At 46.0% G+C, this 18553-nt stretch overlaps 1 protein-coding gene across 20 annotated transcripts in view; it reads right to left on the minus strand.

Moving 5' to 3' along the window:
* dlg2 (discs, large homolog 2 (Drosophila)) overlaps positions 1 to 18553 on the minus strand; it is a 155089-nt gene that overhangs the window by 96673 nt on the left and 39863 nt on the right. Inside the window, exon 1 of one of the 20 annotated variants that reach the window (XM_035535288.1) lies at positions 17706 to 17850. The exons of the other annotated variants lie outside the window; for them this stretch is intronic. Within the exon in view, the coding sequence (XP_035391181.1) occupies positions 17706 to 17747 (42 nt within the window). The 5' untranslated portion in view covers positions 17748 to 17850. Of the gene's footprint in view, positions 1 to 17705; positions 17851 to 18553 lie in introns of those variants that run through there. 20 annotated transcript variants of the gene reach the window in all.

An 18553-nucleotide genomic window follows, 5' to 3' on the forward strand; every position in this document is an offset into this window, starting at 1 on the left:
GTTAGCGCGCAGTTCTGCATGCAGCATTAGCATATGTTGACATTTATGGGTGTGAAGCTGGTACAAGCCAATCACACAGCAGATTTGAAGATGTGTCATGGTCAGTGACAGGCTGAGAGTGGTCAGCCACCATGTGGTACAAAACTGTCCACCCATCACAGTGCTAGAGAATGGCTAACACAAAGAAGCCCTGGTCTTACTCAGTTAGGCTACAGACTGAATCTCCTCAGTGTGTCTGCAGTAAAGTGGTTTCCAATAAAGCACCTAGAAATCTGGAAATTCTGTCTTCACACACACATATACCTAACCACAGTGACCCCTGATACTAAGAGCATAGACATTCTCTGCTAGGCTAAGAGCCTAAAAAGCCTGTTTAATGATATTGCTGTCTAATTGGACATTAATTGGGTGTAGGCTGGCCATGTGCTCGTGGTTGTAGGCTGGCCAGTGGGTCACTGGGCCAAGGCCTCACACCTGGCTGGCTTAAAGGTGACCTGCAGGTGAAAATGAGACATTTTTGCTTCTGTCAGCAGATGATAGAGTCCCCTGTTGGCCCTGACCACATTGTGTGTGTGTGTGTGTGTGTGTGTGTGTGTGTGTGTGTGTGTGTGTGTGTGTGTGTGTGTGTGTGTGTGTGAGTGTGAGTGTGTGAGTGTGTGTGAGTGTGTGTGAGAGAGAGAGAGAGAGAGAGAGAGAGAGAGAGAGAGAGAGAGAGAGAGAGAGAGAGAGAGGGGATTGGAGGGAGCGTAGAAATGTCCTGCAAACTAAACTGAGACTTTATTGAAACCTGTAAGTAGACCTATAAAGTAAGTACAGCACAGATAAGATCCTGCAATGTTCTGGAAATGCCGAGTCAGGGCAGTGAACAGTCCAAGCCCCGCCCCAGTCTCACTCCAAGCCCCTCCCTAATCTCCAGGTTAAAGCCAGAAAGCAGTAGTGCTAAACTACCAGAGCTACTCAAACCTGTGTGTAGGCTGTGGAGGGAGGAAGCCAAGCCTGTGGGGTTTAAAAGCACCACACAAGAAAAGCTCACAGTGAGTGGTGTGTGTAAGTGTGTAAACCATCTGTGCAGGTTACCATGGGCTGCTTTATGTAATGTGTCTTAATGCCTTGGATAGATGTTCATACGTGCACATTGTAAAGCCAAACTGTATTAACTTAAAAATTTGGAGTCACTTACAAAGTAAGTCAAAACTGAATTGTTGAAATAATAATAATTATAAATAATTATTACTATTATTGAAATGCTAATAAAAAAAAATAAAAATAAAAATAAAAATAATAATAATAATAATAATAATTTGAGTAAACAAAAATTTTGGCATATCTTTGCATAAAGGTAAATGTATTCAAATGTATTATATCTAATGATTTTATCAAAGTTTATGAGCTATTACAAAACAGAAAACAATCCTACATTTTCAGGCCAGTCATTTTAAAGGTGTTTCATGTTATTAACACCATGCCGAACTGTACAGATGTTTATCTTAAGGTCCAATTATTTTAAGAATTTATGCATTCGTTGAATTTGTGGTTAATAGATGAGTTCCAAATGTATTTTACATAACAATTGTGTAAACTGTGTATCAATAACTGGTATTAAGCTCTGTACGGAAAAACAAGCTTTTACAGTCAGCATCATAGTTTTGCATGGCATATACTTGTTACCAAGCAACCAATCAAAAATGTGTGAAGTCACAGCTGTGTGGCATGTTTAGAAAACTTTGCTAGCTACAGCTGTGTAGCCTTGCAGCTGCCCTATTGGCTCCTGGCATCACTTCTTTTGGTGTGTGTCTGTTTCAACGATTGCCTTGCTGTGCTTATGTCACACTTGGCAATGAACATAAACACATATTTACGCCAAATGCATACTTATATATATGTGTTTATGTTCATTGCCAAGTAGCTTGGCAGACATACATGACTAAAGGAGTTTCTTTACCTTCTGGTTGTTATGACTACCGGTAGATGCTGGTGTTCACTAAAGTACCATGATTTGTAAAGACACCATTACCCCAAAATTACCATTAGTTAAAATGACTTAATTTGAATGAGTTTCTACATATAGGCCTATGACAAATTTTCAGCACACTCAATGAAATTAGTATAATCTCTTGATTTACACAAAGTTTAAAGTTTGCACAATAGTAAATATCTCTTTTTCATATTCCGTTTAGGAGATTGTTTGTGCTCAAATGGTTTATATAGTTAATAAACTCAAATGGTTTATGGCAGTCGGCTTTCTTGCACCATGTAGACTTGATCAGGCTTTACAGCACACAAAACTCTGCAATCCAGAGAATCTGAATGTCTCCAGCCTTACGCATCCAAGCCCCAAAACCGCTTTTATTCCCTCTTTATGCTTCTTTAACTGAATCCAGGTCAGTCTGTCGGCCTGCCAGTAAATCCTCACTCAGCATCTCGTTATTGTATCAACACTTTCAGACCATCATCTGACTTGCAGTGTTGACATCTACAACCAGGTAATTTTTCTTTAACAACCACGTGTGTGTGGCCTATAGGACCCTGTGTGTGTGTTCTGTAGAGGGTGCATTCTAAATTTGGGAGTACGTCTTGTAAACCTCTATGGAATGTGAAAGCAAAAATCAATGCTCTGTGAATGAGTAAAAAAGTAAGACAATCTGGCTTCACGTAAGTAAACATTACCAACCCTTAAAAACAAATGCACCCATACACTAATCATGTTGTCAAAACAAGCTCCGAGAGTGATTATTGTTATGAGTCATTATTATTACATTATTCAATTCTCACAAAGTGGGAGAAGCATGGAGGTGCGAGCAGCTGATTTGGGGTTGACGTCATGAGGCAGCGGAGAGTGTGTGATGCTGGTCACGGACCATGAAGTTCAGTAGCTCATGGGAGGGGTGTGCTCACATCTCTGGATTGTGCGGGACAGGTCAGGGGTCAGGGCAGCAGGTGAGGTCACTGGAGCTGTGACACTGCAGAGGAACGTGAGCAGCACACGCGAACCTAACAGCGAACTCACTAATAAACCCGAGAAGACCAACTGCAAAATTCTCTTCCCATTTGCAAGGCTCTATTATTATGCTGTGCATTGGACATGATCTGACCAGCAGAGGGCATACCTTGACAGAGCATCAGCCAATTACGGAACTGAGCCCACAGCCAAGTTCACAGCATGGGCGGATCGCACAAAGACGAGAGAAGGGACTTCATTTTCATCTGTTCATCTTACATCACCATACGTCATAATCGGAGCATATTGCTTAACAGTGGACGTTGCTGCTGTTTCAGAAACAAAATTAACCCTTGACCCCAGAAGGCAATACCACGTAGGGATGCACATTTGAACAATCTGCAGAGGCAGTGACAATTATCATACTAAAACCAGGAAGACCACAGAGTCATGCTTGGGGCCTGTGCTCCAGTTAAAGCCTTCACCGCGTTTAATCACAGACGGGGATAAAATGAACCCCTCACCTTCAGCAAGAGAGAGACCTTGATCCTGAGACAGACAGTGGGGAGGTCCTCATTAATATTTTGAAAACCACTAAACTAATTAGATGGTATCAAATAGGCAGCTGTGAGCTATGTAGACAAACCGAGCAGCGTTTCCATTTCCAACAGCAAAGCGAGTGGAAAAGCATTTGCGATTTCAAGTGGGAATCATTTCAGGGAATAACTTGTTGAGCTCACTTCTACAGTGTCACCCCCACAACACACCAGCCATCTCCCCCAACTGGCTCTCCTGGCTAACGTCTCACTGCACATAGACAGGCAGTGTCGATGCCTGAAATAAGCAGGGTTACCCAGATCCTCCACACAGGAACAAGTCACTGCGCCGGCCCAATATGGTATCCTGTTAAATGTAGCACATAGGGCTTGTGTGAGAGGTCATAGGTGAGCGGGTCCACGGTCTGGGAAGCCTCTCTGATGTGAACCTGTACCAAGTGCTTTTGCTTCTGGCACATATAAACTATGGTTTCAACTTCAGAATGGTTTTCCTCAGGCCATGTGTGGGAGTGTCAGTTAAACATAACAGTCAGTGCAGTCTAATAAGGACAAAAAGTTTCAGCACGCTGCTAGAAACACCGTGACCACTGCACACACAACGCAGAAGCTTCTTTAGGCTATTTAAGAAGAGAAGAAATCAGGTAGTTTAAACAGAAAGAGAGAAGACGGGAAAGATCAAGAGAGATAACAGAGAGAGAGAGAGAGAGAGAGAGAGAAGGAAAGAAGAAAAGAAAGAGAGAGAGAGATGTGAATGGGAGCGCTCGTTTTGCATAATCACTTCCATTCTCCTATATGCTTCAGGCAGCATCCAGCACATCTCCTGTTCTGGCCATTGGGACCACTCTCTCAGGCCAGGGCTCCACCCACCGTGGTGGAGTAGGCATCCACACCTCCTTCTGCTCCTCCATGTAATAACTACAGTCCAGCTCAGGGTAAAAGGCCCACAGGCAGCATTCATATTTCGCCACACCTTGCTGGGGAGACATTCCGGTCAGGACACACCTGCCAGTTGGATCCAGGCAAGCCAGCTCAGAGAGACATCTCTGGCTGGATATGTCACACAGCCTGAAAAAGGCTAGCCCTTCCTTCCCAGTGAGGAGCATGTTCCAAATACCAGACAGAAAAATGCATCAATCCAGCAGACCAGAACCGCAAGAGACACACAGACAGCAGTCCATTTTTTCTTTTTTTTTTTTGCAGATGGTTCCATGGTGACCGTCAAGTCCACTGACTCTAGCACCAGGTCTAAGAGAACCACAGACCATGTAAGGCCTCAGTTCAGCTGTGGCCAGCCTTTCATACGCAGCCAGATTCAGTTGTTCAGGCTGGCACAGGTTAACTAATCAGGTGAGCACACTCTCAGCATGGATCCTGGCTGCATTGGGATCTGGTGTGGAAATTTGTACATTTCTCTATAAGAAAGACCACAGTTATGCATAGACGTAAATCTGCCCAGAGTATAGCTACTGTGAGTGACGCCGCTGATATGTTCCCACCCATGGACATGTTTCTTATTAGTTTCCTGCCTGCCACTAATACAGACTTGGAGATGTGTTTAGCAACAGCCTGACCGATGCTCAGTGAGCCAGGGACCAAGTTACTTCATTAGCATGGCCTATCAATACCAGATAGCAAGTTGAGCTATGAATTTCAGAATAACCGAACCATGACACTTTCAACAAACTAAAGCACTTCTGCAGCTTGTGATTTTTCAACCACGCTAACTGGTCAGCTTAATAGCAGATGTAGTAACTTAGCAGCAGTTTTATTAACAGAAGCAGTGTAGTAGTGATGTTAGCAACGCCTATGCCCATTCTCTAGTACTAGCTAGTGCTATTAGGAGACGCTCATAGATAGTGGTCCTACAGCACTCCCATTCAGTTTCATGCTGTACTCAAACAAGGTGGGCAAACAAGCGCAAAGTCGCTGAACACTGATTTTCATAATTTAAAAAAATGCACACAAACTGACTGCAGAGTTCACATTCAAGTGTCAAACGTGGACACATCAGAGAAAATGAATCTGGCATCATCTGGCAGCCCAAATGAGTGGTCGCATTTAAAAAAAACCCAAAACAAAACTTCATACCCTAAACACAGCCAGAAAACAAACAAGTGTGTGTGAATTTCCTGAGGTTTTGGATCAATACTGAGGTTACACAGAGCCTGAGGAACTGATGCTTTTAAAACCTAAACTGGGTTATTTCCAAGGAAAACATACATTATCAGATTAAAATAGTGTCCTTTTGGCAGCAACACTCTTTAGTGTTTCAAAATTAGGTGATACTTCATTGACATTTACAGGTTTGGGAGACCTTTGGCACGGTTCACCAATTCCTGAAGGGCATCTTCAGACACAAGCTTCTCCTTGATTTAAGCCTCTGAAATATTAGGGCATTTTCTCAGTTTTTGCATATTTTTAAAAAATAATTAACTTTATACTTATAGTATGGCATCCATATGTTTCATATCAAAAAGAAGAGAAAGACATAACTCGTCCACCCACGCACGCTTAGAAATGTACACGTACATGCGCACACATATGCTGACCTATAGATATCTGCCTCTTCCTCAGCAATGTGATGTGATCAGATTTTGGCAATGACACAAATCCTCAAATCTGCTTATATAACTGCCCATTTGAGCTGTGGGTGCCACAGCCCCGGCCACAGGGACAGCCCTTCTCTCTGGGCTGGGCCGACAGCTGCATCAGGTGCTTTTGTGTGAGCAGCCATTCATCACGTTGTTCCTCCTGGTCATCATCAGAGACCGAGCCAATTAAAATATTTAAAGTGGAGACTAACCACATTGTTAAAGTCAACCCCACACTACAGAATGAATCAACCAGCCCCTGAGAGCAACTCAGGCTTTTTGTAATTACAACAGCAGATGCATGTTCCATGCAAGCTTGTATGGTGTTAGATAAGAAAAGTAAGCGGAATGGCAAGTGAGTGTTTAAATTTGTGAAGCTTCTTAATATCCGAACCCTAAAAGAGTTGCTAGTTCATCATGGATCCACCACCTTTGGCTTGGATGACACTAGCAAGACGTGGCAGCATGCACCGTATTAGGTGACAGAAGGTATCCAGAGGCACTCCTACCCATTCCAACTGCAGTATGCCACTGAGGTCCCACAGATTGTGTGGTTGTGGGGCAAAACCAGTGAACATAGCTGGTCCCAGATGCACACCACTGGATTGAAATGGGGCAAGTTAGTAGGCTAGGGAAGAACACCAAAGTCAATGTTGTGCTCCTGAAACCACTCGTGCTCCTGAAACACCCTTCCATGGTGAGGTGGGGCATTAACCTGTTGATAGGTACCATTATGATCAGAGAAGAACATCAACATGCACATGTGCACATGATCTGTACTCATCTAATGCAAAGATATTACTGGTCCAAGATTATGCCAGGAAAACATCCTCCAGACATGTACACTTCCACCACCTCCCTGCGTTTGGCCCACAGTTGCCTCTCAAAGGCAGTTATCATGCACCATCCACCCTCCGTCCACTTTGTGCAGCGGAAACCTGGATTCATCTGAGAATGTTTTTCCAATTCTTCCAGTGTCCATTTATGGTACTCTTGTGAAAACTGGAGTCAACAATGACAATGAGCCCCGGTTAATACTGGCACTTTACCCTTGCGTCTGTTTAGCAGGCCCACATGTAACATGGTGATCACGCAATAGTGATCCCTGACACTTTCCTCATTGCTGCTTTGATCACTAAAGTGTTTAACTGGTCCACTGTGGTGTGTCGAATGCTCTGTACCACTCGCCAGAATAGTCGTTCCCCTCTGGCATCAGTGGTCCATGGGGCACCACTGTTATGCTATTGGGGGACACTCAATGAGCCAGAAGTCCTTTCTCTGTACACTGTCACTACGGCGGCTCCAGAACAACACTTGGCAGTTTTTGAGATACTACCACCACTTCACCTGGTACTCTATTATTATGCCCCTTTGGATATCAGCCAAATCGTGTCCTTTACCAGTGACTATCGTTTTGCACTCTGCAAGAACTGACTGGGGTGCTCATTTCACTCATACATGCAGTCACATGGCATCTGTGACATCCCAGAGAGGATTGTTTCTTGCTGCAAATTAGATGGAGATACTGAAATTTTTTTGAACAGCCCATTCTGCCTTGTTCCAGAGATGCTCTATAGGATTAAGATCTGAGGACTGTGAAGGTCATGGAAGCAAGGAAAACTCACTGTCATGGTCCTGGAACCAATCCATGACTATATGAGCCTTGCAGCATGGGGCATTGTCTTGCTGAAAGTGTTCTTCTGCCATGGGGTAAGCAGCTGCCATGATGATGATGGTGAAGAACTTGGTTATCTTACAATGCTTAGGTAAGCCATAATGTCCAAACATCCATCCACAGTTATCAGAGGATCCAGGGTGTGCCAAGACAATACTGCCCACACCATTACTCCACTTCTACCAGCCTGAACTGCTGAAACCTGACAGGAAGGCCTCATCAATTCAAGCTGCTCATGCCAAAGCTGCTCCCATCAGCTGGGCGCAATAGAAATCTGAATTAATCTGACCAGGTGATGTTTTTCCACTGCCCAGTGATCCAATTTGGAGTATTCTCTCCACACCATTGCATGAGAAAACCCCACAAGGTTGACAGTTTTTAAATGACTGACCCCAGCCAGTCTAACACTAATGATTAGGCCTTGTTTGAATTTGGTCAGATAGTTGATTTTCCCATTCTAATGAGGATTGACATTGAAACCGAACCACAGAAAACTTGTTCACCTGATTTAATGCTGCACTCAAGGATCATATGTCTCTAATAAAGTGGCCACACACACACACACACACACACACACACACACACACACACACACACACCGTTCCCTTCATGACCCAGTCTCAGCCACAGACACTCGACACACATGTAGATGAAGAGTCTGGTATTTATAGTGTGTTAACCTAGCCACACTGTCAGGATTCTGCCAGATGGGTTCTGATTTGCTTCCATGTGTATGCACTTCCATGGATTGTTTTATATTGGTCCAACTTGAATTAAAGTTTTATTTTTTTGTTCTGGCTAATTTCAGTCTTAGCAGACAGTTGCACTTAATGATGTAAAATGAGCCTTTCCGACCAAAATAGATCAATGGGACCGAAAACGATGTGTAAAGTCCATGATATCATTAAAAAAGCAGTCAGTAACTTGTAACAAAGACATCACTGCTTATTTGCAGACAGGCTATGGAAGAAGCCTTATGTTTTAAGCATGGCTGCCTCTCTGTGGACAGCTACCAGAGACTCTTCTGTTATTTTGGATGTGTGTCTCCTTCTGTCAATTATGGAAGCTCTAGTACCTCACAGACAAAGGCACAGCTGTGGCTTATGTGGGGAATAATGAAGAGATTTATACTGATAACATATTTTCCGATTTAACATTCGTACTCTTAACTCCCAAATTGCTCATCAGCGCTAAAACGTGGAGAGAAGTACTACAGACTGACATTTACTGTGAATGCCCTTCCAACTGTTTTGTCAACGTTACAAGTAAAGCACATCCCACATTCAGCTGAGCCATCGTGTACTTCTGTGTTTACTGAGGGACTGTCGTGACTCCATTTTCAAAATAGCCTCTTTCTGTACGTCATGCCATAATAGCAGGCTTGTGACTGGTCATTTTGCCTGTCAGTCAGTTTTCCTGTTCCTGCAGTAGTAGGCATGTCTTGGCCATGTTAAGTGGAGAAAGGCACCAGACTCTCTTTATAGTGTCTGGCAATGCAAGATTATTCAACACATACAGCACATCAGAGTACTCTCTCTGACAAAATGACATGAATAAACACACACACACACACACACACACACACACACACACACACACACACACACACACACACACACACAGGCACACACACAGGCACACACACAGGCACACACACACACCCGCCTACTCTTACTCTCCCACACCCCAGATGTAAACACAGATGTTCAGAATACACAGAAACACAAAAAAACAAACAAACAAAAATCATCTTTCTCTCCTCACAGTGCTGGAACTCATCACAACACCACCATCGTTAATCTCAAAGACCTCCTGCCAGCCATCTCCTCCTACAGAGAAGCATGAACCTTGTGTGAACCTCCGAGTACCTTTGTAGAGAAGTGGAGAGTTTGATCTGGGAGCTCGGGGCTCAGTGCCAGAGAAAGCTCCAGAACATGATGTGAAATGCAAATTGGAGCGAGTTCTGCAGTGGACATTTGTTCCTGCAGCAGTATGTACACGCTTGTACCCATGCGCGTACACACACACACGCACGCACACACACACACACAGAACACAAGGTGTTCATGACAGAACAAAACTAGTTTTGGATGAACTAGAGCTATACAATGTACCCCAAATGTCTGCATGTTGTGATTGGACCACAGCATAGCCGGAGGGTCTGCCTGTGATGTGGAGGCTCTGAGTGCAGAAGCCAGTGCAGAAGCCAGTGCAGAGCTCTGTGGCACTTTAAAAGCGGAACACTGCAGGGCATAAGGGCACACGGTGGGAGACAGAGAGGTGGAACAAGTTCTCTCCCACTGTTATGCCGTGTCATGCGCTCCAAAATAGAAGCACTTTTTCGCAGAATTTAATTACAAAAACAACACATCCGTGCAGAATCGTGAGATCACAGCGAGAGTTGACACAGCAGCCCGGGAGACCTTGGCCTAAAACTCCACTTACAAGTACAATCCATTTTCTGGCTTCTGATCTCGTGTCAGAAAGTGTCCCAGACCAAGAGAAAAGTTAGCGTCAGGGAAAATTCCACACCCGAAGAAGTAAAATGCTTACTGCACACTTCCTAACTGAGGTCAGGGGCCTGACATCATTCACCATCTATGTCCATTAAGCCTAGCCAACAACTGTCAATGTTTTATTCACCAACGACTGTACCAACAAAACAAGGGCATGGCCATCTTGTTAATCTTTGAACTTCCAGTTTATTTAGTTAGCCGGTTATAGCCTATAACAATATTTGGGTATTGTTGCTGAAAACCACACATGCTAATATAGCCATGACAGTACACAATATGGATGATGATGCTGTAATATTATTAAACATCTTCAATATCAGAAATGTTATTAGAATAACAGGTTCCCAAAACAATCCATGGAACAAGTGTGTTTGGGACTTTGTATTTAACTGGCGAATATTACAAATTATTTGAACATTCTGAAAATGAAAATTCTGAGAATGATGCAGCAATTTTAAACCACTGTCCCTCTGTAGAAATATGTTTGAATATTGATCTGAACTGTGAGATCAATGTTCCCACACTGATCCCATTCTGACACCGTTTTCTAGTAGCGGATAGTGTAAACTAAAGACAAAAGACAAAATGTGGAAGATCTGCATCCTTAAAATGGGCATGGCGAATTGTGCAAAAGCAAAATGATGGACTATTTAACCAGGCAGTGATTGGGTAATGGCTCTTGAGCAAATCTGGAGTTGGGAGAGATGATGCATCTTCCAGTGTGGAAGCAGGAATGGACTGTTCTACAGTCATGGATGGATGGATGGTCTAGTGTGGAGGCAGAGATGGACTGTTTTACAGTGATGGATGGATGGATGGATGGATGGATGGATGGATGGATGGATGGATGGATGGTCCAGTGTGGAGGCAGGGATGGACTGTTCTACAGTGAGGAAAATTGCTTCATCACTGCAATGGTAGGAGAAAAGCCTAATTACCAGCTCCTCTTACTGGAACAAGCAGTGTGGGTAGTCAAAAGACTGGCTACAAGTCAGCAAAATATTATATCACTCAACATTCCTTTCACTGAAATATGAAAGTGTTACTTTTTTGTATCTTAACTCCAGTAAGCTGAATCAAGAGCAGAGGTGTTATTAAGTGGGTGGCAGAGAGTGTGAGGACTACTGGAGTCTAAAGAAAGTGAGCAACTCTGCATGTTAGGCTGAGTTCAGGGCAACGCAGCACTGTGTGTGCGCGCGCTGAGGAACAGCATATGTTAGCCCATGCTTACTGGTCCAACAGCAAAGAGGTAACATGAACTTCCTCTCCCTCTTGCTCTCATTCTTTCTCTCTATCTCACCCTCAGTCTGGCCATGGAAGTAGGCTGTAACAGGAGAGGCTAAGTAAACAATGGAGATATTTTGCAGAACTATGGAAAGATGAGCAGCGGAATGTAGAATGCACTCCGAGATCCGGATTAGAGCTGATCCCCAGAAAGCCCGCAAACACGCTACTATTCCCACTTCATCTCCAGTTTGTCTCCTTCATGTCTTATTTCACCCTGCTACTCTCTCGCACTTTCTAATACTTCTGTTTCTTGTTTTCAAACTCCTTTTCTCTCTTTCTCTGCCTTCTGTCAGTATGCCAGTCTGCTGGTGTGTAGGTGTGTTGAGGACTTGTGTGTAAGTGCCAAGTGTCTCACAGCCAAAACAAACATCGTAAGGCAGGTCACCGGAGCAGACCAGAGAACCACATTCCTCAAACACACACACACAAACACGAAAGCCTCAAACACACAGCACTGGCATCTGCCAGAGCCATTTCTTGGCTTCCTGAGTTCCTTGAGTAGTGTACACTTGCATGCTCAAGCGGAGCATGCTCTATTCGTAGTGCTTAGAAGAGGAGGCATGGCGCGGCCAGCTCTCATCTCTCAGCCAGTCACAGTGTGTGAAAGAGGGAGGAGAGAAAACGTGAGTAATGAGTGAGAGAGGAAAAGAGAGAGTTAGAGAAATGAAGGGTGGGAAAATAAGAGGTGATGAGATAATGACAGATGAAAAGAGAGAAAAAAATGAGTAATGAGAGGGAGAGTGTCACAGAGAGAGAGAGAGAGAGAGAGAGAGAGACAGAGAATGAGTGCAGAAGCAGATGCTGGTGAGCCAAAGCCAGTGAAAGCAGATGCGGTTGGGGTGGAGAGGGAGAAAGAGAGAGAGAGAGAGAGAGAGAGAGAGAGAGGGAGAAAGAGAGGGAGAAGTAGAGGAGGTGTGCGGGAGCCCCAGGCGAGCCTCTTCACTGCAGCTGCCTGCTCGGCGTGCAGCGGTCGCCAGCTGGACTGCGCCAGCCTGCGGAAGCCTCCTCGTAGCCACAGAGCAACTCCACCCACCGCTACAGAATGAAATGCGCTCCACTCAAAGCTGAAACGGCTCTTACAGTCCTCGTTCTCCGCGCTTACCTCCGAGCTTCCCTGTCTCTCCTCCTGCATGGCTGGGTGGGTGTGTGGTGGCGCGGGTGTGTTGTGTGTAAGTCTTCAGACAGACAGTAAAGGGGTGTGTGCGGGCTCGGCAGGACAGTTCCCCTCTCTTTGGCCAATGGTGGAGCGTGTGTGTGCATGTGTGTGTGAGTGTATGTGTGTGTGTGTGTGTGTGTGTGTGTGTGTGTGTGTATCTCCAAAATATGGGGCAGCCCTGAAGTACTTTCCCATCACTGCAATCAGCCCTCTGCAGCACCCAGCCGAGTGTACTGCAGGGAACCTGGCCAAGCAGGAACCAAAGAAGCCCGGGCAACAGAGCCCAGACGGGGCCGTTTCAGCGTGACACGCTGCCCTGTCAGACCCACGGAGCAACACGTCTCGCCAAGAACCGCACAAGAAAAGAGAAAAAAGACAGACGCACGGTGAGAGGGAGAGAGAGAGAAGGGAGGGAGGAACAGAAAAAGAGATCTTACAGAGTACTGCATGGCACATGGGAGACTGAGACAGGATTCAGTATGAATGTATGAGAGTGTGAATCCAAAGTGTTTTTTTGTGAATTTCTGCATGTTTGTGTAGCTGACAGCTGAAGTGAGAATCACAGGTTTTCTAATGAGGCAGGACAGGAGTGGGCGAGAGGCATCTTCTCCAATGACGCGCGCACACACATGCACACTGTGAAACGAGTCAGCACAAAAGCAAAACAGAGGCAGTGGAGGCCAGGCTGGGAAAGGCAGGATGGGAAGCACCTGCACGAGGTGGCGCATAAGGCAGTGCGTGAGGCAGTACATGAGGTAGTGCGTGAGGCAGCGTGCGAGCAGTACAGCAGGCTGGGGGGTGATGGGGGGTGTTAAGGGGGGTCCCTCATGGACCCGCACGCCACTACCCCGCCCCCTGCCGCAGAGCCTGACCGTACCGTCCCGTAGTCCCCACTAGTCAAACGAATGGAGCTGCTCGATTGAGGACACGGAGGCACACAGCACTTACGCTGGACACGTAGCTAAGCGCGTCTCCCCAACCTGGTCCAACAGTCAGAGCCCAGGCAGACAGAAGGAGTCTGCTTCCTCGTCATCCCCACTGCGTCTCCCTAGAACTTAGGATAACCAGCATCAGCTGGCCATCTCCAACTACTCCCAACCAGCTACCCTTAACCCACACACACAACCGCCCACCCACACCCACACCCACACACACACACACCCACACACAGCTTTCCCTCCCCTCCCTGTAGTTCATCTTGATTATATTGATTAGTGCTTGCACATTACGGTTTAACTGAACGTTGTTTGTATTACAATACCACAAGCATACCAAATCACAGGCATAGTTTAAATAGCTCACACCCAGGAGGGCATGTTGCAATAACCTTATTTGTATTAGGTACAATCCAGGATGCCTCTAGAACTGAAGACAACCATCTTCACCACAGGTTTTGTCCTCAGAGGGAACAGCAGCATTGCCCGGAAACCCATAAACAAACAAACAAACAAACAAAAAACATCAGCAGCTAAATACAACTGGGGCACCGTCTCCCTGGGTGTCGCCAGGAGCTGATGGATCACACCTTCCCCTCGCCTGTTGTCAGATCTTCACGACCAATATGAGAGCTCTGTGAGTCTCACCCGGACGGTTACTCAGAGAGCGAGGGAGTTGGGCGGTGGGGTCAGGCGTAGCTGCTCCACCTCTCCAACCCTCCCACAGAGCAGTAACTCTCCTCGCCATGTGTTCTATTCAACCTCTTTGGCCTCTTTCTTCTGGATCTTTGAAGGACAACTACAGCAATAATATTCAGCAATGCAGACAAAAACAAACAAACAAAAAGACCAAAGGGATCTTGCACGGGTCTGGAAAACACGGAGAAAAATGGGCTCACTTCAGTCCTGGAATAATATGGATATTTGGATATAACTTTTATCTGGACACGTATGGACATTATGTTGTTAAGTAATATAGACTCACGGTCCAAAGCTTCGAAGGCTGACCTCCGAGGTAGTCTCCCTAGTGCATGTCACACTTCAAACGTTTCCCTTCCATAGTACAGTAAATGACATTTACAAATGGAAAAACACTGAACCCAGAAACTCTGGAAAGGTCTTGTACAGACTGTGTGGAAAGGGCGTGCACTCCTGCAGAAAGAGCACGACCCCTGGCCAGGATTCAACCAGCACGCACACTGTTCAACGACGGTGCTCGTTAGCCAGGTAGAGGAGACATACTGGAGTGCAGGAAAGATTCGGCTATAGTGAGACGTGGGCTTCTCATATCGTTTTGCTGAAATATTAGATTAAATATTAAATATTAAATCTCAATCACATGCAAGCCCTTTGGAAGTGCTGCGTACTGACGGAGAAAAGAGAGAAAGACAGCCCTCTAACCGTCACTGAGACGGTTGTTGGCGTGGACACCGAGACATCAGAAACGCAGAAATAATAGTGCAGTAGCTGAGATAAAGTCACTTTAGATATGAAATTGAGGAGGGGCTTTCACTGAGAATGTCTGAAACGGCACAGAGTTGGGAACCTGTGTGTGTGTGGCAGGTCTGTGCAGGTCTGAGGGGGAGAATGAGGGGGTGGATGTTACAGACGGATGCCATCCATGCTCGGTGCACAACCCAGGCCTATCATTACGCTGCCAGCCGACTCCAGGGACAGGAGGAACCAGAAAGAGTGTGTGCGTGTGTGTGTGGGGGGTTGTGTTTCCTTTTTCACTGTGCTCATGTTCAGCTTCTACACTCCCACACATGGACCTCCAGTTGCCCCCCCCCCAGAAATACATGCACACATCCACCCCTGCACTGCACAGATCTACCCACACAACCTAACCAATGCTCTCTCTCTCTCACACACACACACACACACAAAATAATCCCAGTCACACAAATATGCCAAAATACAAACATCCCAGAGGAAAAAAACATATACTGCACAATTTCACTCATTTCTCCAAACACCTCTGCCACACTGCATGTCAAATTCATGCAAATGCAGACATACACACGCCCCCAATTTCTTCCTTCCTCTCTCCTGTAAGAATGCCCACCACACACACACACCTCCCTCTCTCTCCTGTAAGAATGCCCACCACACATACACACACCTCCCTCTCTCTCCTGTAAGAATGCCCACCACACACACACCTCCCTCTCTCTCCTGTAAGAATGCCCACCACACACACACACCTCCCTCTCTCTCCTGTAAGAATGCCCACCACACACACACACCTCCCTCTCTCTCCTGTAAGAATGCCCACCACACACACACACCTCCCTCTCTCTCCTGTAAGAATGCCCACCACACACACACCTCCCTCTCTCTCCTGTAAGAATGCCCACCACACACACACACCTCCCTCTCTCTCCTGTAAGAATGCCCACCACACACACACACACCTCCCTGTCTCTCCTGTAAGAATGCCCATCACACACACACACACACACACACCTCCCTCTCTCCTGTAAGAATGCCCACCACACCCACATACACACAGACACACACACACACCCACACACACACAGACACAGACACACAGACACACACACACCTCCCTCTCTCTCCTGTAAGAATGCCCATCACACAGACACACACACACCTCCCTCTCTCTCCTGTAAGAATGCCCACCTCTGCAATCCTGGCGCAGTGCTGCTCCTGTAATCTTTAAGTGTCACAGCCAGCTAATCATATAAACCCTTTAGGAGCAGAAACACAAGGTTACAATACTAAAAGCTACTTCCCCATCATACAGAAATAGAATTACTGACAGCTACCTCTCCTTAACCCAGCCACAGAACTACCGACAGCCGCTCTCCCTCCACACAAACACAAACTACCAACAGCTATTCTCCTTCAATGAAACCTTCTGTACACAACAGGGGTTTAAACCTTTGGCTCTACTGTGCCCCACACACAATAATGTGAAATTTTGTCCACAATATGATATATGTAGAAGTCTAATGGGTAAAAAATTACAACTATGTGCATTAACAATTTGAATATATATAAAATGTTTTAAAAAGTAATGTTAACACATAGATTTGAGTAATGTTAAGTAATGTTAACATCTACAGAGATTTGTGGTGTAACAATGCTCTTACAAATTAAGAGAAGAGAAACAAGATTGCAGGCAATATTAAAAAATGAGACTTTTCAGAATCAGCGCATTGTTTATTTAAGAAAGACACAATGGCCTTTAGCCTGGCATCATTCATGGGATGGCTCCCTCAACGACAGCGCTACAAGGTTTAAACAATCTAACCCCCCCAAAAAATAAACCCACAGTGGCTGGTGAGGGGGTCTCACTTGCACAGTGATCTATGGTGCAGTGTTAATACTACAGCTTCACTTTTGACTGCGTTTAAAAAGGCTTCCAATGGGCTGTTTTTGTTTTTTTTACTTTTCAGGCGAAACTGGTGGCAGAAAGAATGTAGAGGCACAAGCTGAGAGTTTAAGAAAACATTAATTAGCTTAAATCAATAAACATATGCAAATATATATGCTATAATACAAACCTCCCCATAAACAACTAATCTGCTTTCCAGGCGTCTACAAAAGTAGATTTGAAGCAGGAAGGATGGGCAGAGTATGAAGCCATGAGGGCCCATACAGCAGAGAGGGAGTTGGTGAATGAGACAGAGTGAACGCGTTAGTAAGTTAGTGAGAGCGAGGGATAGAGTTGTTGCTAAAAATGAATAAAAGGAGACCCTCTCATCATTAGGCATGACTGCTCACATTACCATGCTGGCAGTGAAGCTGTCAAAACACATCAAGCAGAGGGTTTTACAACAGCTTTCGTGCTAACACCCGCACACAGCTGCCTGACAATGTCATCCCACTTGGCTCGGGAAGCCTTGCGTCCTGCATCTTCATCAAACGATAAAAGTAGTGCCGGCTCGTTCCGAGGAAAAAAGCATTAGCTGCTCACTCTCTCACAAGCTCAGAAACACACCTGCATGACAGAGCACAACACACCCGCACACACACACACACACACACACCCCACGTGCACATGTCGCTCGATATCTCGCCTACCTTCTCGTTTGTCCTTAATGCACAATAACATGCAAAAAACATTGCCGTCGCTGTGTAGCATAAGTATCGGTGTCACGCCAAAGGTTCTCAACGGGGAGAGAGAAAGAAGAGAAAGAATGAGCAAAAGAAAAGCAAAAGAGAAGAAAAAAAGAAAACAGGAAGAGGAGGAAGAAGTGTGTGTGGGGGGGTGTTGGAAGCGACTCACACCCCCCCGCGCGCGTCCGCGTCTCGCGCTCCTCTACGGCTGGCTGCTCTGCCGTCGCTCTGGGGTGGCTCCAGCCCCGCGCCTACGCACATGGCCGTCGGCATGCGTGCAAGCGTGCGACGGTCCGAGACGCAAGCGGGAGAGGAAGCCTCTCCGACTGGCCCTGCGTGCTCGCTCGCTCCCTCTCCGCCCCTCTCTCTCTCTCTCTCTCTCTCTCTCTCTCCATCCCGCACCAGCAAGGCGAGGACGGAGGAGGCATCCAAAGGCGTCCTGCTACTCTGAGAGGCAGAGCACATGACTGACGCTCCAGCCACGCCACCACGGGATGGCACAGAGCAGAACTGTCTGCATTGGCGCACGCATACACACACGCACGCGCGCACACACTCACACACACACACATCCACACCTGCACCCACACGCAAACACACTCACAAGCGCACGCATAGCTATTATATCATTGTCCTGCAGTGCCTGCATCCTCAGAGGAGCTGCTCCCACAGGCTGGCAGTGCTGGAAGCAGGTAATGCAGTCGTGGGCACGCGCATCACCACAGCGCGCCAGAGCAGACGGACATCCTAATGAAGCCTGCGAAGCTGATCTGAATAAGCCAGACCAGCCCACACCCCTCTATGCATACGCT

The sequence above is a fragment of the Electrophorus electricus genome, chromosome 17 (assembly GCF_013358815.1).
Source record: "Electrophorus electricus isolate fEleEle1 chromosome 17, fEleEle1.pri, whole genome shotgun sequence".
In the NCBI taxonomy this organism is placed as follows: domain Eukaryota; kingdom Metazoa; phylum Chordata; class Actinopteri; order Gymnotiformes; family Gymnotidae; genus Electrophorus; species Electrophorus electricus.